The sequence below is a fragment of the Pempheris klunzingeri genome, chromosome 22, assembly GCF_042242105.1.
Source record: "Pempheris klunzingeri isolate RE-2024b chromosome 22, fPemKlu1.hap1, whole genome shotgun sequence".
Taxonomy (NCBI): domain Eukaryota; kingdom Metazoa; phylum Chordata; class Actinopteri; order Acropomatiformes; family Pempheridae; genus Pempheris; species Pempheris klunzingeri.
Window position 1 is genome coordinate 15,547,451 of NC_092033.1, and position 24,750 is coordinate 15,572,200.

The window sequence follows — 24,750 nt, forward strand, 5'->3', positions numbered from 1 at the left end:
CTGCAGGAGAATCAGGACATAGTAACAGTGTGTGTGTGTGTGTGTGTGTGTAGGAAATCCGTAGATACTTCCATGTCTGTATTCAGAACAAAAATGATATTTAACCCAGTTTCACCTCCCATCATGTAACATCATTTTTTACAACTGCCAAATGATTCCCCCCCATTTTTGTGGGTAAAAAAACGACTTTGTTGCTTTAACTTCTAATGTCATGTTCATTCACACTGTCTGCTGCTGCTGACATTAACATTAACGAGCCATCACGTAGCTAGTTAGCAGCTATATACAGCTGAGTGATAAATAATGCACCGTGCTCTATGATTAAACACCAGTGATGTTGTTATTCACTCTACAGTATCTTTCAGCGGTTCAAGTCAACAAGACAAGTTCATTACTGAAATTAAAACCTCCAGAGCAAAACAAACATCAGTATTATCCAAGACCCCCCCCCCCTCCCCCTAAAATGAATCCCCTTAAATTACTTTTGCTTTCTCTCTGATTCATGATTCATCACACTGTACAGCAGCCAGAGCCGCCCCGCTCCGCCGTGGATCAATCTATCGAACTCCACTTTGAACTTGTCCCCAGGTTATCTGCGAGGGAACTAAAAACATAATTCCAGGGGACTTATGGTGCCTCATTAACCACAACAGCAGCCTCCCAAACTGCATGAATAGATTAAATTAAACATCTGTAAACCTCTGAAACCCTTTGCCTTCCACGGGCGTTCAAGTTTTTTGGGGGGACACTTTGGAGGTTCGGGGAAAGGAAGTTAGGGGAAGTTTATATTCCACACTTGTGCGCACATACTGTACATATCCATTCCATATTTTATAGTTTCATTCTAGCACTTTTAGACAATGTATTCAAATGTAACTAGTTTCAGGGCAACAACACATATTTGAAATAAATATTCAATATTTCCCTTCCAGAATTTTTCTCCTGGCCATGAGGAACTGAATAAATAAAACATTTTTAAAAAAATCCCAAACAAGAAACTTTAATTTTGGTGTCTGGTGGTCTGTGGAGGTTTATCTTGGACTTTTGACCTTAGAATTTAAAAATTTCCGGTTATGGTCTTGTATACCAACATTCATCCTTTGACTGTCCAAACTGTAGCCCCTGCAAAAGTTTGCATTTTGGTCCTTCGTGTGAACCAGTGGCTGTGCTGAGCTCGAATTCAGCCCGCTCGCAGCGGATTGTAATACTGGCAAGGTTTCACAGCAAAAAACAAGTAGCAAAAACTTTCCCTCAAACCGCTCCTGCAGCCAAATCCACTTATTTACTGCCCATCTGGATGCTCAGTATGCTCCAAACAGTCGGAGTTTAGCCAGAATATGGCTAAACACACACACACACAGAGCTTTTGTCTGAATCCTGGTGACAAATCATTTCAAACCAGAACCCAGATGTCCCTGCTGTCTTCAGATATATAAACCTTTTGTATATACAGCTGGACATGCAGGATGGCATGAACTTACATTGAGTCCTTTCTGGAACAGCGGCTGTCCCATCACGTTAGCGAGCATCCGGATCAACGCTGCCCCCTACAGGAAGCACAGAGACACACACTATCAAACACAACAAGTGAAAAAATGCAATCAGCTGTTAATGTGACACTAATTTATTCTTTCACTGAAGTCACTAGGATCAGTGAATTGGCTTGTAAAATCGAGCCGACGATGATGAACTTTCAAATTTATTCTTTAGTCCTGCTGTTTGGCCGATTGCAAACTTTAAAGTGAGAATCCCAAATGGAGGAAGCCGCCACCAGTTTTATACAGCCTTACTATGAAGTGCTGCTTAAAAATATGTGTCAAAAAATGTCTTTTTTTTTTTCCAAGAAGCCACCAAGTTAGCTCAGCCGACTACCTTGGCAGGCCGAGGTCACCGAGTCACCGAGTGTCATTAGGATCACTTACCTTTTTATAGGCGATCCAGTCGAAGACTCTGTCTATGTCCGTCGCCTGATCCACTTCCTGGGAGATTGGGTGGGAGGAGCTGAGGCCATCCAATAACATCACCTCGTGGAGAACATCTGTCAGGAAGCGTTGCTTCTCCTGAAAACACAAACATTTTTCTTTGTCACGGTTTCTTACGGTGACGTAGTATCGCCAAGTATTCTCTGGAGGGTGACCTTAACCCTTGAACTTTATTCTAGCCATGACATTGTGTCTTAGCCCTAAAAATAGGGGCGCCAGATGTGCACCAGATGCACCAGATGCCCCCATTTGGAGGCGAGTCCCCACAATGCTGGTAAATAAATCTCCACAATGTGATTAATGCTCTGTACTTCTTGGAATGTGTTCATTTTTCTTCCAGATCAGTTCCCTCCTTAACCCTAAAAGCAGAGGAGCCAGATATTCCCCCCATGTGGAAGAGGATCCCAAAAATGTTGTTGTGTGATTCCCACAACGTGATTACTGCTCATTTTTTGGAAATTGTATTGGTTTTCTTCCAGCTTGGCTTTCAACGGATTCCAGTTAAATAATTATGTTTAGAAAAACAAAGTCACTCGGCAAATTGTCATTTAGGGGAACAGTTAGTTCAGTAAACGAAGGTTTAGTTCTGTAATTAGTCTGGTTAATCTTTGTTTATTGTAATCTTTGTTGTTCATTTTTTCCCTTGTAATTTCTCTGCTTGTTTCCTTTTCTTCTTTCCTCTTTTTGTTTCCACTCCTCTTTCATCCCTGCTTTCGCTTTATCCCAGTTTCATCCTTATAGTTTGTCTAATTCCTTCCTCTCCTTGTGCTTATTTCCTTCCCTCATTCTTTTCTTTATTGTGTGTACTTTCCCTTCCTTTGTTTCTGTCTTTCTTCTTCTCATTTTCCTTCTTTCTCATTACGCCTCCCTTCTTCTTTCTACGTCCTCTCGTCCTCTGTTCCGCTCCACTCTCTTTTTTGTCTTCAGTGGCTCTTTCCATCACTCCTTTTCATGCTTCCTATCCTCTCTTCTCTACTGTTCTCCTTGTTTCAGCGCTTTAATCGACATCTGCAAACATGTTGAGCTCTGTCTAAATTACCTCTGGGATCAGGCTAAATCCGGAGAAGTGCGGCTCTGTCTAATTCGTGGATTACAGTGTTTACTTTGGAGATTTGGTTTTAATGAACCTCCATCTTGTTAAGCAATAGAATTGTTGGCTTATTAAGTTTTAGTTGTTAATGAACAGAATGAACAGGAACTTTTTTTAATTAACAGTATCTGCTGGGATCTGGCTAATTCTTGCTCCAACGTGGCTCAATGTAATTCATGGATTAAAGTTGTTTATTAAGTAGAGTTGGTTTTAATGAATCTACATCTAGTTAAACAAAGGGTCCTTGAGATATTATATTTTTAATGAACATTATAGGTATTCAGTGTCTGTGATAAGGCTACTTCTTTGGCAGATGTGGCTCTGTGTTGGTTTGAACTCAGTTTTTATCTTGTTAAACAATATCATCAAAATTTAATTGTGAACTTATGAATGAACCAAAAGACAAAATGTTGAAAGCGGGTGGTGTGATTCAGAGAGTGTTATGTTTCCTTTGCCCCTGAAGCTAAATGTACTTGTCTAATATTTGGCGTGAAAGTGATGGAGCGAGGATTTATCTCAGGAAGTGTACAGGAGCAGCCATCTAGAATTGTTGGTTGGGCCGTGACAGGGCCCAGGCTGAGCCCTGATAGGTTCCTGCTCCGCCCGTGGCTGGTATGCAATCCCCTGTGATGACAGTGAATGCAACACCCCTAAAGTGCCGTGAGTGGTAACCAGCTGTAATTTCCGTCTATCCACCAGAAGGTGCACTGATTGTGGGAGCTGAAACAGCTTACTTTCGTTAGACTGCTGTAGCGTGACCATTTTATTTCAAGACGGCCCATTGCTCCAGAACATTTGGATTTACCCAAAATGCCGGAAATCAGCTGTTCTGATTGCATCTCATGTATATGAGGGAGTTTACATCTGCTTCCCACACGGAGCATAGTTCGGAGAAAGGCTGAACCTTTTTAAAAACACTGATGCAGATATTGGTTTTTAGCTCATTTACAACACAGATTATTGTTATAAATTAAAAAGTGAGCAAGGCAGAGCGCTGACAGAGACACACCTCCAGTTACCGATCATATCTTCTATTTTGCGCAATGAAAGCACCAAGACATGCATTATTCACCGGCACTGCATGAAAAATTAAAGCAATACATGACTGATATACGGTAAGTGTGTGTGTGTGTGTGTGTGTGTGTGTGTGTGTGTGTGTGCGATGGTATGCGCTGCACTAATCTGTGCAGCGGATGCGCTGAGACAAACTGACACAATGTTTTTACAGAAGGACAAAAAGCTTAATGCATGACGTTTAATGCAGAACTCAACAAAGAAAAATGAGTATTTAATAAACTGTAACTTCCTGAGGAGGAGGGAGCCACCTTTTAAAGGGAAGAATAAGAATAAGACAAGACACAGTGCGTATTAAAAGCTTATGGTGATCTAGAGTAATCTACATGTTCTGCTGGCATTCATCATACCAAGAACTTCTCCTGCGGGGGTTCTGTTACTTGTCTGAATAAATTGTTTTTGGATTTGATCAAGAAAGCAAGATAAAAAATAATTTGACTTAATAATAATCACGTGTTGTGCCTTCACATTGTATTGCTTGTGATTTGGCCAGATTAGATGAGATGTTTCTCGAGACTGTGACATGGTACTGCAGGGGCACTGCAGTATAATGTGCTTCACATAAAAAGAAAGAAAGTAGTTTATAGAGACTAGCACAATTTTGCTCTCTCACAGCCTGCAACTTACAGAGGCCAAGCACATCATTAGCATCGGAGTGTATCTTTGTGTTTGCACTTAATGGACCATTGGCGTTCCATTCTCAGCACGGAGTGGAAGTGGGCCGTGTACCTGCCAACATGCAAAGCAGAGATGGCAAAAAGGCATTGGTAACACATTGGGTTTTATAGGCTAAAATCCTTGAGATATACAATTAACCCATACAACGTCTGGGGCTTCTCAATGCTGATGCTGGATGAATGGGCTGTGGGCCTCTCCAGCACGGCCCCCACAGAGCAGTGCAGGCTGAGGTCAAGGTGGCCTCGAGTGTTACTGGCTATCTGATGCACACTTCACTCAATTGAAAAGATGTTCTTTTTTCAAAAAACACACCCACGTACTGCATGTTCTCCGTGAGTGCGCATAGACCAACGCAACCACCAGGCCACATGAATTGCCACATACAGCGGGAGTCGGGGCACATCAACGGCTGGGAACATTTCCCCTTGTGCATGGAATGCGTTGCTGTGCCGAAATTAAGTTTGCTGTTGTCTAAATGCTTTTATTCTGACTTTCACTGTAACATCCTGAATGCCTCTGATGAGGTGACAAAGACCACTGATACCAGCAGATTTTGCTGTTCAGCTGAGCCTGACCAGCACACGCCAGGCCTGCAGACGCCCAATTGTAAAAGAGTCCAACAAGGATGGAAAGGCTAAGGTAAGCTCTTCAGTTGATGGAGCCTGGGAAGATGTGGCATAGTGTGCTGCTCACGGACATAACGGTGGAGCACTGTGCCAAACTACGGCACAAACATCTCTTAAAGATGTCTGGGGACTGATTTCATGGCATGGTTTAGGTCCTGTGGTCATCTTCCAGGGAGATATGGACAGAAATTATTTCCAGAATGCTATCAACAAAGAAGCTGCAGCACTGTACATCAGGGGGTCGGACTATCACATCTTCTAGGAAAATGATCCGAAGCATACCGCTACTGCAACTTTCACCGCATTGGAGGGGGATCAACTAGATGAGGAGTTCAGCTTCAACACAACTACTTCTTAAATACCATTCCTCTGTGCTGTTTTGTCCAGGCTTCTCTTTTTTATTTCAATGGGTATCAGCAGCTTCAAAGGGCGACTGACACATTTCCACCTCTCTTCGGGTGATTGTCTTAAATAAGAGGTGGGGAGGTGAGAATGTGAATATCAGTTGGCTCTTCAGATGCCTTAATGAGCAGCCCAAACAAACCCAGGGACGACGGATTTCACAAGAGTTTTGTGAATGGCTTGTTAAATCTCTCATTTTACGTCATTCTATTTAATTCTTTTAAGGGTGGGTTTTTTTTTTTTTGATTAGAGCATCACGTATTCTGAAAAAAAGAGATGCATTTCTTTGCCAAGGAAGCATCAAACTGTTCAAAAATCCTCCACCATTTAAATGAGGGAGAAAAAGCAGCAAAACAAAGTGGCTGACTCAGGAGTGTCCGTAATCACATCTATCTAATGGGCCCCATACGGTGCGATCCCACACCGCCCAAAGACCTTCTGCTGGTTCCAGGTTGGATGATAGGGACGTTTGTGTCTATAATAATGCACAAGATATCAAGAATATTTCTATTAAACTGAATGGTATAGCCATAAAACATGGAATATTTGGGTTGGATATTTCACTCAGTGTTACCTCAGTGGATCCCAGCCGACTGGCAGCCAGCGGGTCTCCAGCTGAGAGCGGCAGCCCACGACTGAGGCTGGAACTGTACATTAAAGTAAATTATTTGCCAGATAAACAGTTTGTTTTAAAAGAAATCGTTTGTGGGCCTTCAGGGGGCGCGTCTGATTATTTCCCAGATCTTTGTTTATACAGGATCTGGACTGATCCCTTCTCAAAGGACTGGGCTAACTCCTGGATAAAGACAGACTAATGCTTTCATCTAAGAGTCAACAGAAACACACACACACACCCACACACACACGTAAACACATAGAATCAGGGGACTTTACCGCAAATTACACAATTAGTTAATTAGTTAAATGGCACTTTTGGATAAAACCAAAATTACTCAGTGAGAGTGAAAAAATTCCTACTAAATGAGTCATCAGCTCTAATTAACAGAGACTTTAAGTCACCTGGAGGGGTGTGTGTGTGTGTGAGTGTGTGTATGTGTGTGTGTGGGGGGGTCCATCTGCTCCATATGGTCATAATGAACCAGATGGACCCACATGTGGAGGGACAGCTAATAGGGCAGCGCTCAGTGTAAATACAAACACACACACACACACACACACACACACAGAGGGGCAGGGTAGCGTTCAGGAGCAGCTGCTGAACTTTTACTCATCTTTTTGCATCCTCCTCTCTTACTTCTCCTTCTCCTTCCTCCATCCTCTTCTTTAATTCAGTGTCATTTAAACTTGGCAGACAGCTCTAGTCTCCAGGTAACACTTCCATGCTAATTCACTGGCGGCCAGGGGTCACAAATCAAACATAGTTTTTGGTCAGTTAATCAGTTTAACCTCTGACTGGTATTGAGAGCTGTCAATGTAACATCACACAGTTGTATCCAGCAACACACAGTAGATCTTTTCTAAACGATCACGAATCTGCTAAACCGTTTACACCAAAGAATCTATTCCTTTAACGCCCCATGTGACTAACCTTTTCCTGTGCTTTGCATGCTGGCAAAGTAATATGTGTGGTCCCCTGTGTGCCGCTGGCCTGGCTAGATCTGTATTCCAGGCTGCCATCATGAAAAGCGATTGAAAGGACGCTCAGTCTGGATCTCCAATCTAGTGGAGTTAATTAAATCAGCAGGTTACTGCATGTACGTCGCTGGGCTGTCATTCAGCATGATTGGGATTTTTTTTGTTAAGAAACACGGGTTAGTTTAGAAAGAAAGTTCAAGTAGCCAAAGTTGTTTTTTCCTTTTCTTAGGTTTAGAGCCGGGTAGGTAAGAGCTTTTCAAAAGTTAGGAGCTTGGAGTTTGCTTATGGTTTGATTTGTTTTACTGATTCAGCAACACACACACTGGCCTCATTTGTCATCATTTGCAAGCTTAAGTTAAGAAATGATCCAAGCTCTGATCAATGACTTTATTCACCAAAGCTCCGTCTAGTTTTGTGTTGCTTCCCTTTCCCCCTTAAGAGACGTGTTCTGACAGTCGTATGGACCATTGTGGGGAGAGTTCTAATGAAGCTGTCAGTATCCTATATCATCACAGTCAACGAATCTCTGTGACACAAATCTTTGTAAATGTCTTACAAGTAGACGGTTTCACTTTTAAAAAGACTAAAACAGCTCATCAACCGTAATTCTCATCAAATAAAACAGGGGCAGAAATAGAGTCGGGAACTACTTTCAGAGGTGGATTAATCCACATTTGGTGCTCAAGTGAGTATTTGGGCCAGGAGGACTGAATAAATCAGAATCAGAATAAAGCCCAATGTGTGTGTGTGTGTTCATGTGTGTTCATGGTGATGAAGGAACATGTCACCCAGTGTAACATTTCTCCCATAAAGACTGCTTGTTATGTAAAGCGACAGATTAAACCAGGATAAATATTTCACCTTGTGCGAGTTAACCCACAGATGAAACCAACCACGAGTGACCGAAACACACTTTGAGTGAAGTGGAGGATTATTTCAATACAGCCACTCTCATTCATTCATCCATTTCAGCGAGCGGAGGAGAGCTGAGCAGGAGATGAATATTGATCGTCCTCTGCTCGTCTTGGCATAAATATTTCATATTTTTGATTGGAAGTCTATTTGTTTCACATCAGTTATCTGTGGGCAGACATTCACCTCTGACCTGATACTTCTCTCTCTCTCTTTGCCTCTTTGAACAGATGAATGGACGTAATGCAGTCAGTTCGTGAGTGCAGTGGTGGAGAAAGTGCTCGAATTTCAACTTACAGTAAAGAGAAGTAAAAAAGAAAAAAAAAAGAGTAAAAATACTTCCTGCTTTCCAAATGTGATATTAATACCATTAATATCAGCAAAATGTACTCAAAGTAAAAGCATTCATTATGCTCAATGGTCACTTACTAAAATATTGTTCACAGTCATAGTGAAACATAGGTTTGATCTACAATATTGCATTTTATTTGTATGTTTTGAATGAAAAATCCTACTTTAATGGATGAAAGATTGAAAATGCAGTGGAACAAAAAGTACAATATTTCCCTCAGAAATAAGTAAAAATCAGAACCAAATACAAAATACTTAAGGAAAGTACAAGTACCTCAAATTTATAGTTTAGTAGAGTGCAAAAATTAATTAATTTCCTCCACTGGTGCTGTTGTGTGCGTTGAGATGAGGTTAGGGTTACTTCCACCCCGTCGGTCCCTCATTAATGCTCTATTGTGTCCATACAAAACAAATACTATTTGCTCACTACACACACACACATTGTGTTGGTATCCGGTAATTCACATGAAGCTAATTAAAATCTTGGACCATGGCTGGAGAAAATAAAAAGGCCCATTTCCATAATTTGCTCTTGTTAGGAATATCATGCAAATAGGAGGACAGGAAACAGACAGGAAATGCGGTCTTTTATTGAAAATACAGCGGTGGCAGGAGATTATTCTGCACAGACGAGGTGTGTAATCCCGCTGATGTCTTCTGCTAAAGAATTCAATTAGTGATTCGCGTGATGTCACCTTTTGGGGTGCTGTGTGGTACGTAATAATGAAGTCTGGTGTGTTTAGCCGTTCGTTTTGACCCGTGTTCAAGCTGTCCGTTAAACTTTTTCTGCCTCTGTCAGTATGTCTGACATTTATTTATGTGTTTTTTTGGCTAATAGCGTGCAAAATCAATCTTTTTATTTATTTTTTTTACAAGCTCTCTGTGACCATCAGATAAAATCCAAGGATCTATGAAGCCCAAATCAAGAGCAGCATGACTTGCCCTCACTTTTCATCTCCCCTCGCCATGGCCCCCCCCCATGTGGCGCCGATAATGTGTGTGACAGTCCCACTGAATGAAGCTACCAGCCGCTCTGTGTGACTTCATCCTTACAGTCCTTGCTTTATTTGTAGTATTCAGTGTAATAAACATTTCCAGCCATCTTTTATTATCAGTATTAAACTGATGTGACCTCTCAAGTCTGTGTTTTAAAGTCACAAATATCCTCTCAAACCGGCCTCAGTCACTTTGGCTTTAAAACACCCCCTATTTACAGCTGTTAAGGAAGGATATAATGCAACCTGATTGGCTTAGTGGTTGATTGATTGGCTGTAATATAGAGACACTCTCCCGTGGATTTCCTTTCCCGTCAAATTTTTCATTTGTGCTTCAAATCCTCTGCCGCGCTCCTCTCCTCTCCCTGCAGCGCAGCGTGACACGGTGCTGATGGAAACGGCTTTTTAAATAAAAACCCGTATTGTAAATAAATTGCTTTATCAGGAACAGGGCCGCTTTATCATCGTTGTGCTTGTTATTGGAGAAACACTTTGTTTCTATTAAAGCGTCCAGCCATGCAGAACCTCAGTAACAGGGATTTAGAAATGCCATGTCGCTCAGAAACAGACTGTATGTGCGTGCGGGAGATAAGGTGTTTTGTTGTAACACATTCTCTATTGGAAGTAAATCACAATGTACTTCAGCAGAAACAAAGAAGTGTGTGTGTGTGTGTGTTTGTGTATATGTGTGTGTTGGAAAGTTCTGCAGCGTCCACTGTTTCTCGGAGAAGTTCTCACCGCCGCTCATCTTGGGGTGGGGAGTTTTATGAACAAATTTGAGGAAGAATTCATTTCTGAGTTTATTGTGTTTTGAGCTGACTCGCTTGCTGCAGCAGTTTGTTTGCCAACCTGATAAAATGGGAGTTTTACCTGCTGCCCGTTCGGGGCTGAGTACGATCGGCTGGAACTGCAGGAAGACACTTTTAGAAAAGGAGGAATCAGATATTGATCCGTGCGAGTGGAGGACGGTAGAAGAGTTCAGGAGGAGACCTCGCAGTCAGGACTTCCTCCTCCTCAAAAGCCCGTTTTAACTTTGTTCTTACACAAACACTGTTTGTCCAAATGACACCGCGTCTTATGTAAAGTTTTATACAACAAAGAGAAACAAGACGCCTGGTAAATACTGAGCAGCAGGCAGATGTGATGCAGGGAATATTTGTTTTGAATGCTCCCACTGGGCTGTAATGAAGACTTTTAAATATAGAGCAAGAAGAACGGCTCATTGTGGAGGTGTTTCACTCCACTGTCAATGTCCATTTTGTTGCTGTCTTTGTGTCTGTTCAATTCAGTGGGTTTTTGAGTAATATATTTATCCTCTAAGGTGGATTTTATTCTACCTTTCTTCATTTAATGTAAAATCCCCATTTCCTTTTCATTAACATTCCTCAACATGGAGTCTCTTGAATATGTTCCTCAATAGTAGTACAGGAGCCAGAGCTTTCAGCTATCAGGCTCCTCTCCTGTGGAATCTCCTTCCAGTCTGGGTTCAGGGGGGCAGACACCCTCTCTACATTTAAGAGTAGGCTAAAAACCTGCCTTTTTGATAAATCTTATAGTTTAGGGCTGGCTCAGGCCTTGGACCAGCTCCTAGTTATGCTGCTTTGGGCCTAGACTGTCGGGGGACTCCCCATGATGCACTGGGCTCCTCTCTCCTCCTCATCTCTCAGGTTCCTGTGGATCCTGGTCCTGGTTCTCCTGGCTGTGGTTCTCTGGCTTCATGAATCACTGCTGCGGATCGTCGGCCACCGCCACTTTTTTACTATCATTAGTTGTGTAATTATTATTCAAATACTAACTATTGTCATGTTTTTTAACTGTCACCATATCGCTAATTATTAGTCATATTCCTATTATAGTTGCTGTTATTATCTTGGTTGCACTGGTTTGGTTTGTTGTGCTTTCTTAACCAAATGCTCCTTGGTACTAGTTGGTAGTCAACTTCTCTAACTCTGATATTCTTAAGCCTGAGCTCTATCTTTATCATGTTTTGAGTTCAAAAAGAGTGGTAGGTACAAAGTAGATCGCCTCTATAGCGAACTAGCTGCAGTGGGTTTCGTACTGTCAGATACTGCGAACAACAATCTGGATCTGTCAGTGGCAAAAACAAAACTAGCAGCAATTGCCCCGAAGGATTACATTCTCGGCTGCCGGCTAAAGCAATCTACTGGACCACTTCCAAAACTCTTTGTACCTACCAGTCATCCTCATCATCGAGTTATCCTTTTAAGAATGAGGCTGACAGTGTTCTATATTGTTCTTAGAGTCAAAAAATCCCATGAAAACAGAAATCTTTTTACGCCCAAAGGCTTGTACCTTTGACTTTTCACCAAAGAACCAGATATTTCCAGTCTCCTAATAATGTCTACACAGAAAACTATTGGGAAATCACCTGAAATTAGTTATTAAATTCTAGTCTGTTCTAATAGTTAGTTAATTTTAAAACAGTCAGCTCAGCTAAATGATTGTTTTTTTCTATTTCCCTGTAGTGGTATCTAACAATGCAGACATTTTAGTTTCATTCTGCCACTACCCCAACTCATTTGATTTAAACGGGGTTTCCTTTAGGTTGCTCAAAGCGTCCACAAAAAGCGTCCAAGTTACAGGATGATTCACAGACCTCTCTATCAACAGTTTGCTTTGGGACTCATTTTCTGCCAAACAATAACCGCTGCCAATAAAAACCTGTCCACGGAGAGGTCCTCTACTTCTGAGCTAAAGTTTGATTTAATATCCGCAGTTTTGTTTTTTATCTCCAAGAAAAAAAAAGATGTTGTTCTTTTAAAATCAGGTTTTCTATCTGTGTTGTATTTAGTGTCTGGAGATTTGTTTAAAGTTTCACTCTGAAAAAAATCGAATTCATATCTGATTGACTGGAGTCTTGAGGGGAAATTCTGACCCACCTGAAACCATCGGAGGGCAAAACATTAAATTTCATGAGTGAACAAGCAGAGTTTCAGAGCCTCAACACACTGCAACATGCTGAACTAAACACTTTATTTCCTGTTTGTCTTGAACTAAAGATGGGGAACTCTGCAGTTATCACACAGCACAGCACGCACAGATACTCAGTGTTTGGTTCAGCTTCTTTAGCTGCTTTCACTGCTGAAGACACGTTTGTGGTTTAAAGCTTAGAAAAGCTGGTGGCTTGACTTTGAGCTTAGATTATTTTGCTATATATTCTGTTTCCCAATTTTTAATAACCCTGCATGTCCAAAAAAAATCTAAAAAGCAGACTCAAAGCAAAGTTTGAAGTGTGAGGACAAACTGTTTTTAAGAGTTAAAAAAGAAAAGAAAGAAGTAGGTTTGGACTTTGACAGTAGGTTGTCTCCTTTTGATTTTTTTTAAAAAAGCAGCATACAAAGAAATTGAATATATAATAAAGCAAAGAAGAAATGCCGATTGACAGTTTCATTGACTTTCTAAGTACATTGCCGTAGTTGAAAACCAACTCAGAGTTTGACAAACATATGAAATCCTCATTTGATATGAATTAAACTTTTTACTCACCATGTTCCACTTTGGGAAGAGGAAGTCAGTGCCGACGTACTCAAAGAAATGAGCGAAACCTTCTTTTAACCAGACGTCCTCCCACCAGACCGGAGTCACCAGATCACCAAACCACTGAAAGACACAGAGAAGAATTCGTTTAATATGGTCCTCTGTTAGATATGATTATTTTATCGGTCGTGAAACTACAGTGGCTCAAGTTGAGTTTTAGTTCCACACTAATGGAGGCATTCCCATAGTCAAACAGAAGAACAAGTCTTAAGCTTGTAGTGAATTGTATTTATTGTCATTCTTTTTGAGTTTCAGAGTTGGAATGTGAATTTATTTTTCAGAAATGGAACAACAATGGTGTGTGCACTACTACCAACAATCCCACAGTGCAAGGTGTTGAATTTTAGACATTTTTATATGAAATACATCACAGTGTACCACTACATCTAATGTAAAATAAGTTGTCCTATGAATGCTGAGAGCCGCATGATGACATGCTTCCAATGACAATGCAATATGGTGATAATGCTCACCATATTGGTTTGGAGTGTTAGCATGCTAACATTTGCTCTGTAACATAAAAACAAAGTATGGGACAAATGGAAACTTTGACTTGATGGTACAGATTGGAAAGTCAGAGGATCACTAACTTTACTGCAGTTCATCCTGAGGGGAACATGAATGTCTGAAAAACATTTTCTGGCAACCAATCCAAGCGTTTTAAACCAAGATCAAGAAAGTATAGAAAGATTTCAGAAACTGTAAGTGATATTCCATTCTGGGCCAAAGCGGTGGACCAGCAGACTGACACACTCATCCCTAGAGCTGCTTGCATGGCAAAAATTCAAAATGTCAATGTGAACGATTCGTTTTCGCTGCCATCATCATCAACGGTTTGTGCGAATGGGTGACTGTGAAGGTTGGCGGTTGAATGGTGGTATACAAGTTAAGTCTATTAACTTTATCATGTTCCACCTTTGAGGGGACTCCGGCTCCTCCTGATGCCAAACCAGCAGAGGCTGGCAGAGCGTCCTGTCTGAGCCGACACGTGGAAGCAGGTCTTGTTCGTCAGCAACGATTGATTAGTGAACCTTTTTTCATGGTGCCTCAGAGCCTCTTCAGGGTAAAGCCACAGCGAAAGTTTAATAAAGGCAGAGCACGTAAAAAATAGACTGAACAGTGCTGATAGTGGAATGTACAGCCACGAGAGTAATACATTTGGACCCGGGCTGTTTCCTGGCAACACCAGCCTCAACGAGTACGTGTAACATTTGGGAACAAATGTGTGTCCCTGGCAGCTTTGTTTGTGAGTCTGAACGTTCCTATTTAAACCTTCAGCTGCAGAGTGGATGGCTGATGATCTTAAAAAAAAAAAAAAAAGAAAAAAAAGAAAAAAAGTTTACCTCTAAATTCACTTTAAACCATCATTAAAGCCTCCGTCTGTGGGAAAGGCACACGCTGCAGTTTTCATACCTCAGTACAGTGTGAAAGAGAGTGTGCTTCTGTACATACTTGGCAGTGTTCAGTGTTTCTGCAGTAAATTGTCCTTCAGCTGATCAAAGTCTGTGTGGGAAAGTGGAGAGCAAGTGAGGCTGTGCGTGTGTGTGTGTGTGTGTAGAGTTTAAGTCTTATTTGGCTCATTTTGTCCTGCAGTTGAAGTCAAGTTAAATTATGGAGCCCAGAGTCATACGGCAACCTCTATTTAGACCAACAGCAATACTGGCCTTTGTACAATTAGAGTGACTGCAGCCAACTGGGGCTGACCTGGGCCAGATACTGTCCAGGGGCTCCTGCAGTGCATCAGATATGGATGGACCAGCGGTTAATGTGTTTTTTTTTTAAAGGAGGCACAGTCAGTAGCTTTGGATCAATCTTATATGTTGTAAGTGGAATAGAAATTCACTACAGTTTAATAAACTTGAAGTATTGCTATTGCCGGTCTACAGTTTTTGTAATCTATATTTTATATCTTTTAATAGCTAAATAAACTTCCCTCCGACTGTGCTATAATCTGTTCAGTTTTGGAAAGGAGGTCTACAGTCTTCCCCACCGTGGACACCCAGTCCTTTGTAGATGTAGTGAAGCAGAAGAATGTGTCCGGACATGCATACTAACTTCCTCCACTCTCTCTCTGGCAGGTTGCGCCTGTGTCTGGGCAGGGATTCAGACCGACCACCCTGTGGGAGCTGGCAGGCTGTTCAGCCGCTGCCTGGCTCAACAGGCACCGGCTCAACACCCTGCAGCAGGGCTGCTGCAGGAGATCACTGCACAACAAAGCACTGCCAGATGAAGCTGTGCTCGCACGATGATCTGTGCAACATCATTACTTCACCTGCACACTTGCAATACAGATGTCTTGTTTGTCTGCAACCCTGCACAACTTTTTTTTTTTTTTTGAAACATCTACTTTTTACTTTCAAAAACAAGGATAGCTTTGATTTTAGGAAAGTATACGCTCAGCTTGGCGTGGACAGACAGAATGATGATGCATGTCTGTAAACGATCAAACTGTGATTCATTTAGCACAGCTGTGATCACATTCCAGTCCTTATTTTGGAGCTGCAGCTTGTCAAGAATCTCTCTCGGAAACGGACAAACAGACAACCTGGAGTGGTGATTATGGGGTTTGGACTCTTGGACTTTGAAGAACACTTTTTCTATGATTTCCTTTCCTTCTTATATGTTTTTTGTGGCGACTCTATATATATTTTTTTCGTTGCACCAAAGAAAACTATAATGAAGATGCTGAAAAACATGGTGACAGGGTTAAATTGAGATCCTGACATTTTCTGGGAGTTCTCCCCAGAATCTACTCAGAGAGGAGAAAAATAACTCAGACTTCTTCACACACATTTGTTCTGCGGACTGCTGACCCAATCAATTTTTTCGGCATATCCGGATTGTCTCCAGATTGATTTTAGAAAGTCTGGACAACAAAAAAAAACAAGTGAATTGAGATTTTTGCAAATCAGGTCCAAACCACATTTAGAGGTGATTTGAAATGCGATCTGATTTTTACAGATGCGTCTCAGTCTGGATGCTCTGGTCGCTCAAATCAGATTCCAAAGTGTTTTCTGCATCATTTGTAATGTGACACATAACAGCAAAGTCAAATCCAGAGAGACTGACATGCATAAGAGTGGCTGAGCAGAATCCACTCTGCTACCACAGAGCAGTATGGTGGACACAAATACTAAACAGCTTTGTTAATGCGCAAGTGGAAGCATCCCTTTTCCAGGATTGTCAGACATTCAAAAGATGTGTGTACAAAATAGACCAATATACCAAAAATCACATTATAATATGGAATATCAGGATGAAAATATCAGGAAGATAGATTGCAAATAACATGAGGCCTCCTTTTCAACACCATTAGGCAGGTGGTCATTCAACAGGTGGAATCTGAGTGTCAGCAGCTAAATGTCCAACAATAATACTCTCTTGCCTCAAACCACTAATACAACACAGCGAAATGGCTAAATGTGTCACATTTTACTTCTCTGCTCCTGCACATGGCAATAACCTCAGGTCAGCACTATAAAGACCATTTTACACTCCCATATAACCACTCGGATGTCTTAAACCGGTGAATGTGCTGAAGAAACACAGGATGAAATGATTCCGTATTGTTGGTAGCGTGTCCCCAGGGAGAGGAAACAGATAAAAAAAACTACTGCATGGAGATGAAAATGTATTTAGGGAGACTTTTCCTGTATATTAAGCGTTCTGATCAAAGAATGGGCCTCCACTCTGCAGCAAAATCACTTTTACACTTTTTCTTTTTTTGTCCTCTTTCTGACAAACTGCTGCTAAACTCCTTTTTCATTAGACATGACAGTTTACATTTGATTCTTATTCTCACGCTTTGAAAGGATTTTACTCTTTATCCAGCCGGCTGTTAATGCCAGAAGTGGGTCAATAAGTTTTCAGTCTTCATCAATTGGTTTCATGCTGGCGCAGTTTGTTCAAGCCTCCTGACAAATAGAAAATATAATTAATTTCAGACTGGAGAGACTTTATGTTTCATAAGGCCGGACTCAACGAGGAACAATGAATCCCCTATAGTTGGTACTGCTTCTCTAATAATTAAAAATGACGACTTCTGTAGTTTTTACAACACACTCCTCACTTGTCTTTATTAGCCCCTCTGTTATCTCTCATCCCGTTTCAGCCTCATTAAAACTTTAAAAAAGCCTCCAGTGGGTCGGCCATTTCTGTTGAGGAAATTGACTCAAGTTGCTCTGGGCCTGCTGTTGCCATGGTTACACGCATGCATCGTGGGTGGGTGGGTGGGGTGGGGGGCGTACTAAAAGGAAACAATGCTGAACTGAAGGACTGCTGAGGTGGAGGATTCAAGGAAAGAAAAGTCTGACATCAGGAGGGATGATGATGAGTCAGAAAACAGAAAGACAGAGAAATGGAGGGAGGTCGCTGTTGAGATTTAGTAAAATCCAAGAAAATACTGGAGACAGACGGATGAATGCTGAGCAGAAACATGGCTATTACGCTGACACCACACACACACACACACACACACACACACACACACACAGAGGGAGAGTGTTTGCTTTCAGGAATATTTGGGTGGCTGTAACAAGTAACATGGGCCCAGAAGAATTTTTCAAAAAAAATCCTAAAATCATATTAATCAAAAACAGGGTGACCATGAACACATCCTTAATGTTCATTTTATGGTTTTGCTGACTCACAAAACAAAGGTTGATGCAGCTTATAAAATGTACAATCGACAAAAATGACAGCAAAGTAACCATCGTTGTCACGATGGTTACTGAGTAGCGTTAACTTATTTCTATTCTCTCATTAAATCTATTTTTATTTGTGGAAGTGATTCACAAAGAGAAAACTTCTCAATAACGTCACACCTCCACCAATGGTCCAAGTTAATGTCACCAACAAGCAGTCTAGAGTCCATCCAAGAGCTGGTAACACGGGCATTGCTGCAGAGGCTGTTAAAAAAGGTAATGTGGTATGTTCAGGTGTGTGTGTGTGTGTGTGTGTGTGTAGAAACTACTTGCCTGTCTTGTCACTAGGCTCAACTGGCAGAAAAGGAGAATGAGAGGAGACGATTTACTTAAAGGGTAGCTCAAGTATTTTTAAACCTGGGTAATACTTTTTTTATTTTCTAACGTATTTTGAGTTTGGAATGATTGGCATGTGCAAAAAGTTTGTGGACTCTAGTAGTAGATCGCCTCAGCCGGCAGCCACAAAATTGGCTGCAATAACTGTAATGTAATTCTTTGGGGCAACTGCGCCCGACCGTAGCACGTCTACTAAAAGTGCTGGTTTTTTGCCACTGACGGGCTCAGATTGTTATTCTAAGTATCTGACAGCATTATGGAAAGAATCACTGCAGAGGCAGACCTGTAGGATCCTTATTGTTTCCACAGAAAGACCTGTCAAATCTTTTACATGCATACCTTCTGAGCCACCACACTCCATTCACAAAAACACTAAATCTACCACGCAGAACGTAAGAGTCGCCTAAATTGGTTAGTTGGTTTGTGTTATGCAAATATTGTGTTGGATCTGAACTAAGTCTTTATAAAAACCAAAGTCACACAATAACACAAACAAGGATTTGCATGGATTTAAGCTCTTTGGTTTTGAAAAGCATAATAATTGTATGTTTTGAGGTGGTGAAACGGTGAACCAGCAGCTCTACACCACTCAAGGCAAAAGTACTATTTTTGTGACTTCCTGTAAGGGATCTCAACATCCAGCAGTTTTCTCAATTCCTGTCCTTGGAGTTGAGGAATGAAGAGTTCCTGTCCTTTATGAGGCTTAAGAGGCTGAATGTGCTCCTTCATCAGGGAGCTCTACCAGGAGCTCTGGGCTTTCTTCCAAAAGCTTCTCCTTTATCATGGCCAGGCTACGGTGGAGAGAGAGGGGGGGGGGGTTCTCGATCAACAAAGCAGTCAAAATCTGTAACATCCAGGAGCACTGGAGCTTCTTCCCTCTGCTACAGAAGCCAAGACCAGATACTGAATTCATCTTGTGAATGAGAAAAGGAGGAAGGACGGACTCAGAAAAGCAACTGGAGCAACTTGAAAAAGTAGAAGAACCAATCGGTAAGAGTCTGAATGTCTAAGCCAGAAGTGTGGACAAGTTGCAGGACGAGGCTGAGAGGGCGAACGGCTTGGCAGCAAGACGGCAGAGCTCACGAGTCCGATGACTTCAGAAGGAGCCACAAGGAGCAGGTGGCTGAGCTCAAGAACCCGGATGAACAGATTGCTGCAGAGCACTGAAGACTGTAGGCTCTTGTGTCTGGTGGCACTCACTGATGATGCACACCCCCGCTGCACAGTGAGAGTGGATTGCTGAGCTTTCTGATCCTAATCTACTGCATGCAGGGCCTGATATTTTTTACTCGATTATCTTCGTTTCAAACACGCCATGTAACGCAATGAAGAGGAGTAAGGGCTCTTAATGTGACAAAGATACATCTTTTTCATTTTATGTAACACACACACACACACACACACACAAACACTCCACAAAGCTAATGAGTATTAAATATGAATGTGAGTATTAAAATCCAAACTGGTTTTCCATTGTATGCATCATACTTTTGCCAGTTTGGTCATGACGTTGGCGTTGCATTTCATTCTAATCATGTACACCCCTTTTACGTTTACTTTGCAGTTTTGCTAACTCACAAAATAAATGTTGACACAGCTCATAAAATGTAAAACTGACAAGCACTGACCCTGCCCTTGGTTTTATCTGGGACAACTGGGCACAGGGAGGTGAACAGTGTCACAATGGCTCGCTCTGTCACAAACCCTGAACGTGTTAGCAGGACGAATAAAAGTACAAAAAAAAAAAAAAAAAAACAGGATGTAAGAAGCAGTTCACGGAATATGATGATTCAGAGCAAACAGCCTGACGGAGCCGACTTTAGCTCATAGCTTTTGTTTTGCAGCATTTATTTATGATTCAGTCTCAGTGCTCTCATCAATACACCAAACTCAAAACCAGGATACCTTACATGTCCAGCATCAAATATTAAGTTCTGATTCACTGTATACTACAACGGTTGCTGGGTTAGGACCCTTTTCTGCATCAAACTGCTGCCAAGCAAAGTCAGTAACTACTTTAACTGGTTAAGAAAGAGGAACATCAAGCAGCTAAAGACTCTTATAACACATCATGATGAACATGATTAGAATGTCTGTGCTCAATGAGTTTATACTAATCCAAAAAAACCCCTCTTTTACTATATCATTCTGATTGATTGTCAAAGCCAGCATATCCTTTAGCAAAACATTGTGCTAAAACATGACCCCCCCCCCCACTGTCAAAACATGCCCAGGAGGCTGAGTATTCTTTCAGCCCTGAGTAGTGCCTGCAAACCTCGCTTCCTGGATGTACACAAGCTTCAATGACCTCCACCAATCAGAGGGTCGGGCAGTCTATACATAACCCAAAGACACTTCAGAGCTACGTTGCCGTCTCTGTTTGCTTTGACCCCCAACGGTCAAACCACTTAAAGCAGTTAAAGTGGCAACTTGTTACATAGAGATCATTATTTGTAGCAGCCATTTTGCTGGTATCTTGCTCCAGGGAGCCTCCAGGGAGAATATTCTGAAGCGACAACAAACAGTGTTAGGGAAGCCATGTTTCAGTGCCATAGCAGTGCAATGGACTACTTTATTTATTTTTAGAAATGACATAACAGTTGCTGGCATGCTTAAAATAACATTACTTACTTCACACATAAAATTTCAAACCAATTATGCAATGACGCACTGAATTAAAACAAGAGAAAAAGGCAGAATTGACAAGCCCTGCTGTTTTTTTTCTGCTTGTTTCAACACCAGCACCTTCATTCTTTCCCTCCCTTACCTCTCTATCTCTTTCTTTCCGTCTCTCTCTCCCAGAACAAAGCACATCTTTGCCTTTGATCATCCTCTTTTTCTCTCCTCCCTTCATCTGACCCTCACTGATAAATATTCATCCCTCTCTCTTCAGCAGAGGGACTGACTCTGATTTTCATTTTCTGTTTGGATGGAGCTCCTCACAGCTCGATGACAGCCAACATGAAATGAGTCTTGGTTGTCATTTGGCACAGATACTGTTTACATCTGCACATCTGTGAGACTATAAAGACTTTCACAGTGACTTCAGCCCTGACTGGCTGATTTTGAAATTGCCACCATCAACAGCAGCCGCAAAAAGCTCTCAAACCTGATGCTTAATTACGTCTGTGTGACTGTTAGATTGGGGATTTAATAGTGGCCACTGGCCAAATGCTGGTAGTTTTACAGCTTGAGTTCAGATAACAGTCTGTGCTACAGACCAACAGGACCTCAAAAAAAATCCCCATCTGGACCAGAAGGACCTCCCTGTAGAGTTCTGGAGTAGCTCAATGTGAGCTTCAGGCATTCAGGCATCTGAACCAGTTACACTTGAAATGAAATAAGTGCTTTCCTGATGACTGTACTAGATAGATCAGCCTACAGAGCTCTGGACCAGAGCTTTAGACTTTGCAGTACACTCCCTGGCTGGTTGGACCAGGGGGAGCAACTTACTGCATCTGGACAACTTGGACTTGGAAAAAGACCCTGTATAAAGAGATCTAGACTAGCTGGCCCCGGGGTAAGATGCTGCAGAGTTCTGGGCTACTTAGATCTGGGAAAAGAGCCTAATGCATTCTGTACCAGTTGGATCAGCCTGGGTAGATTCAGGGTTTATATAATCCCTGTAGAGTTGTGGACCAGTTAGACCAGGATAGAACCTTTTCTATGGAGTTCTAAACCACTTGGATGCAGGATAAGAGCCTTGGTCAAGGCTATGAGGCCTGTTGTAGGGCTTCAAATTGATTGGGTCCAGACATAGACTTGCTGTGGCCTATTTAAAGCTGGGCTAATAGCTTAGTTGTGGTGTTGTGGAATATTTAGACATGTACTCAACCTTAGTGTCTGGATCACAGAGTTTTGGACCAGTTGGATTTAAGCTAAGGGGCTTGCTGAAGAATATTGGATGATTTAGATTAAGGCTGAGAGGCAAACTGCAGAGTGACCTAGTAGAACCACGGCTAATAGCCTGGATTTGGCGAATGGTAACGGGTACGATCCTAACAGCATCTGGAGTGTTGAATGGGGGATAAAAGCCTCACTGCAGAGCTGTAGACCAGCTGGATCCAGACTAACAGCCTTGTTGCAGAGTTCTCGACAAGTGAACCTGGGCAAAGAGCCTGACTGTGGAGTTCTGAATCATTTGGACAAGAGCTAAGAATCTCACTGTATCTGATCCACTGCCTGTGAAGCTCTGGAGCCATTGGATCCTCACTAAGAGGCTTGATGCAGAATTATGGACTTGTTGAAACTGTTTAAGAAAATGGCTTTTGAGCTCTCAACCATTTGGCCACGTGCAAAGAGCCTCACAGCATCTGAAACAATTGGGCTGAGGCTAAAAGCGTCACTGAGCAGATGAACCAAGTACATTACAGATGGGACATGGCAGCATGGATAACTGAAGTATTGCCAGATTTTCTCAGTGTTTCTCTGCACGAAACAACACGCCTGAGAGGATTCACCTTGCTGAGTGCAATTTACTTTGAAAAGGCTTGTGCCACATTCGCATGCAGGAAAGAAGCTCTGGCATCTGACAGTCAGCTTCAATTGCTCCCGGTAACTTAAGTAGGCCATGACAATAAAAATGTGTTAGAATTTTGTATATATGTAATGTTACAGTTATAATATAAAATACATATCGTGTACAGTTTATGTGCATTTGCAAGTACATCATTAGTTAATTTTCTACCCTGACAGCTACATAGCCGACCTGGTCTGTAACTTGCTAGAACATAGAGTGGGGGGGGGGGTGGGGAGGGGGGGTTAGAGATGAGACAGAAAGACAGATTTGAGCAGGGAGACAGTTTGTCAGACAGACAGTTAGTGTATTCAGCGCTATGGCTTTGATTTGATTTGTTTTCTTGACAGTCGTGCTGCACTCCCATTATTCATGTGTGAATATGTGTGTGTGTGTGTGTGTACGATGTTTAGATTGCTATATAAAACCGGCTGGCGAAACCAATCCGTCACCACCATGAAACCTTAAATTCACAACAACTAAACTACACAGCTCGGTGCATGTCTGTGTGCCTGTGTGTTCCAGTATCAACTGAACAGAAACAAAATCAAAAGCAATCAGAGCAAAATGGTCCAGCCTTCAGAGAGACACACCGAAGCAAGGAGACAGACAGGGAGAGGTTTGGTGAAACACACAGTATGTGGAACTGCATGTTTCATATTGTACTGAGCTACACTTGACATGTCCAGTAAGCTCCAACTCCACAACAACTGTACAGAAACATATTTTTTTTAAAAAAGCATTCTAAATAGATGAAAAATAAATTAGGGTTAATTCTAAAAAAAAAAAAGATATGACCAAAGTGCAATAGATGCGTGTGGCTGTGGCTCAGCGGGTTCATTCTCTGGCTCCTTCAAGTCAGCATGTCGAAGTGTCCTTGCCCCTGAAGCAGCTTCAGTGTGTGAATGTGTGTGAAAGGGCGAATGAGGATGTGATGTAAAAGTGCTTTGAGTAGTTAAAATGTCTACAAAGGTGCTACACAACTACAGACCATTTACCTTTTGATTGTGTTGTTATCATTTAAAGGATAAGGTCTAGCATTCTTTTGTCTTTTCCTTATTGCCAAAAAACAATCTCATAAAAAAACTAAGCTAACAGTGTTTTAGTTCACCTATTTCTGTGTGGGCTGTGGACTCTTATCCCAAAACCTACTGGTTCCTCTTACTCCTGGTTCTTTAAAGTCTGAAAAGCAGTTTTTGTGCTGTAAAGGGGCCTTTAATGTACTAATACCCTTGTGTCAGCGAGATCAGCCGCAACAGCTCCTTCAGTATTGGGTAAATCTGTGAAGGAAATAATACCATTTGTGCTTGTTATAAGAACTCTGAAACCTTCGTAGAGAGGACGTATCTGGGGAAAAAAAGGAAAGTATGGCCATTTTATGTGGTGCTGACATTTTAGTCAGGGTTAAACTGTGGTTTTAAAGGGTAAAGTACAAGTCTGGTGTTCTGTAATTTTCTTATTGCCAATAAATCTCCTGAAAAGAGCAAAACCAACAATGTGTTAGACTGTCGCTCAATACTTTCTGCTTTCCCTAAACCATCTGTGGCTCTCTCCTCATTGTTGTTTTTCCATTTGGTTTACTGACAATAAGAAAAATATGGAAAAGGGAAAAAGGAAAGTGAAATGGGCCAATAACATATTTTAGCCCATCATCTGTGTATGTTGCCCTTTACATCACCCCCTTTATACATATATATATTTACAAGCGCACAAAATTCCCAATATGTCTGATTGCTTTGTAAAATGGTGAATATACATAATGCAAATAATGTGATTTATGCAAAAATAAAGCTGGAGGAAATTACATGAGAAGCTGAACAGAAGGCCCAACACATTTGTGAATTTTACTTAAAGTCTGTACCAAATGTTTTTGTTTACCTCGGGTATTGTATTCACTGGATTCTTATACACATCTCACACACTCACACACA

At 41.6% G+C, this 24,750-nt stretch overlaps 1 protein-coding gene across 1 annotated transcript in view; it reads right to left on the reverse strand.

The window, feature by feature from the left end:
* The window catches only part of trhde.1 (thyrotropin releasing hormone degrading enzyme, tandem duplicate 1), a 167,440-nt gene that overhangs the window by 40,323 nt on the left and 102,367 nt on the right, over positions 1 to 24,750 (reverse strand). Inside the window, exons 6-8 of the mRNA XM_070854016.1 lie at positions 13,214 to 13,327; positions 1,923 to 2,060; positions 1,482 to 1,547 (exon numbers count right to left, since the gene is read on the reverse strand). Coding sequence (XP_070710117.1) covers positions 1,482 to 1,547; positions 1,923 to 2,060; positions 13,214 to 13,327 — 318 coding nt within the window. The remainder of the gene's footprint in view (positions 1 to 1,481; positions 1,548 to 1,922; positions 2,061 to 13,213; positions 13,328 to 24,750) is intronic.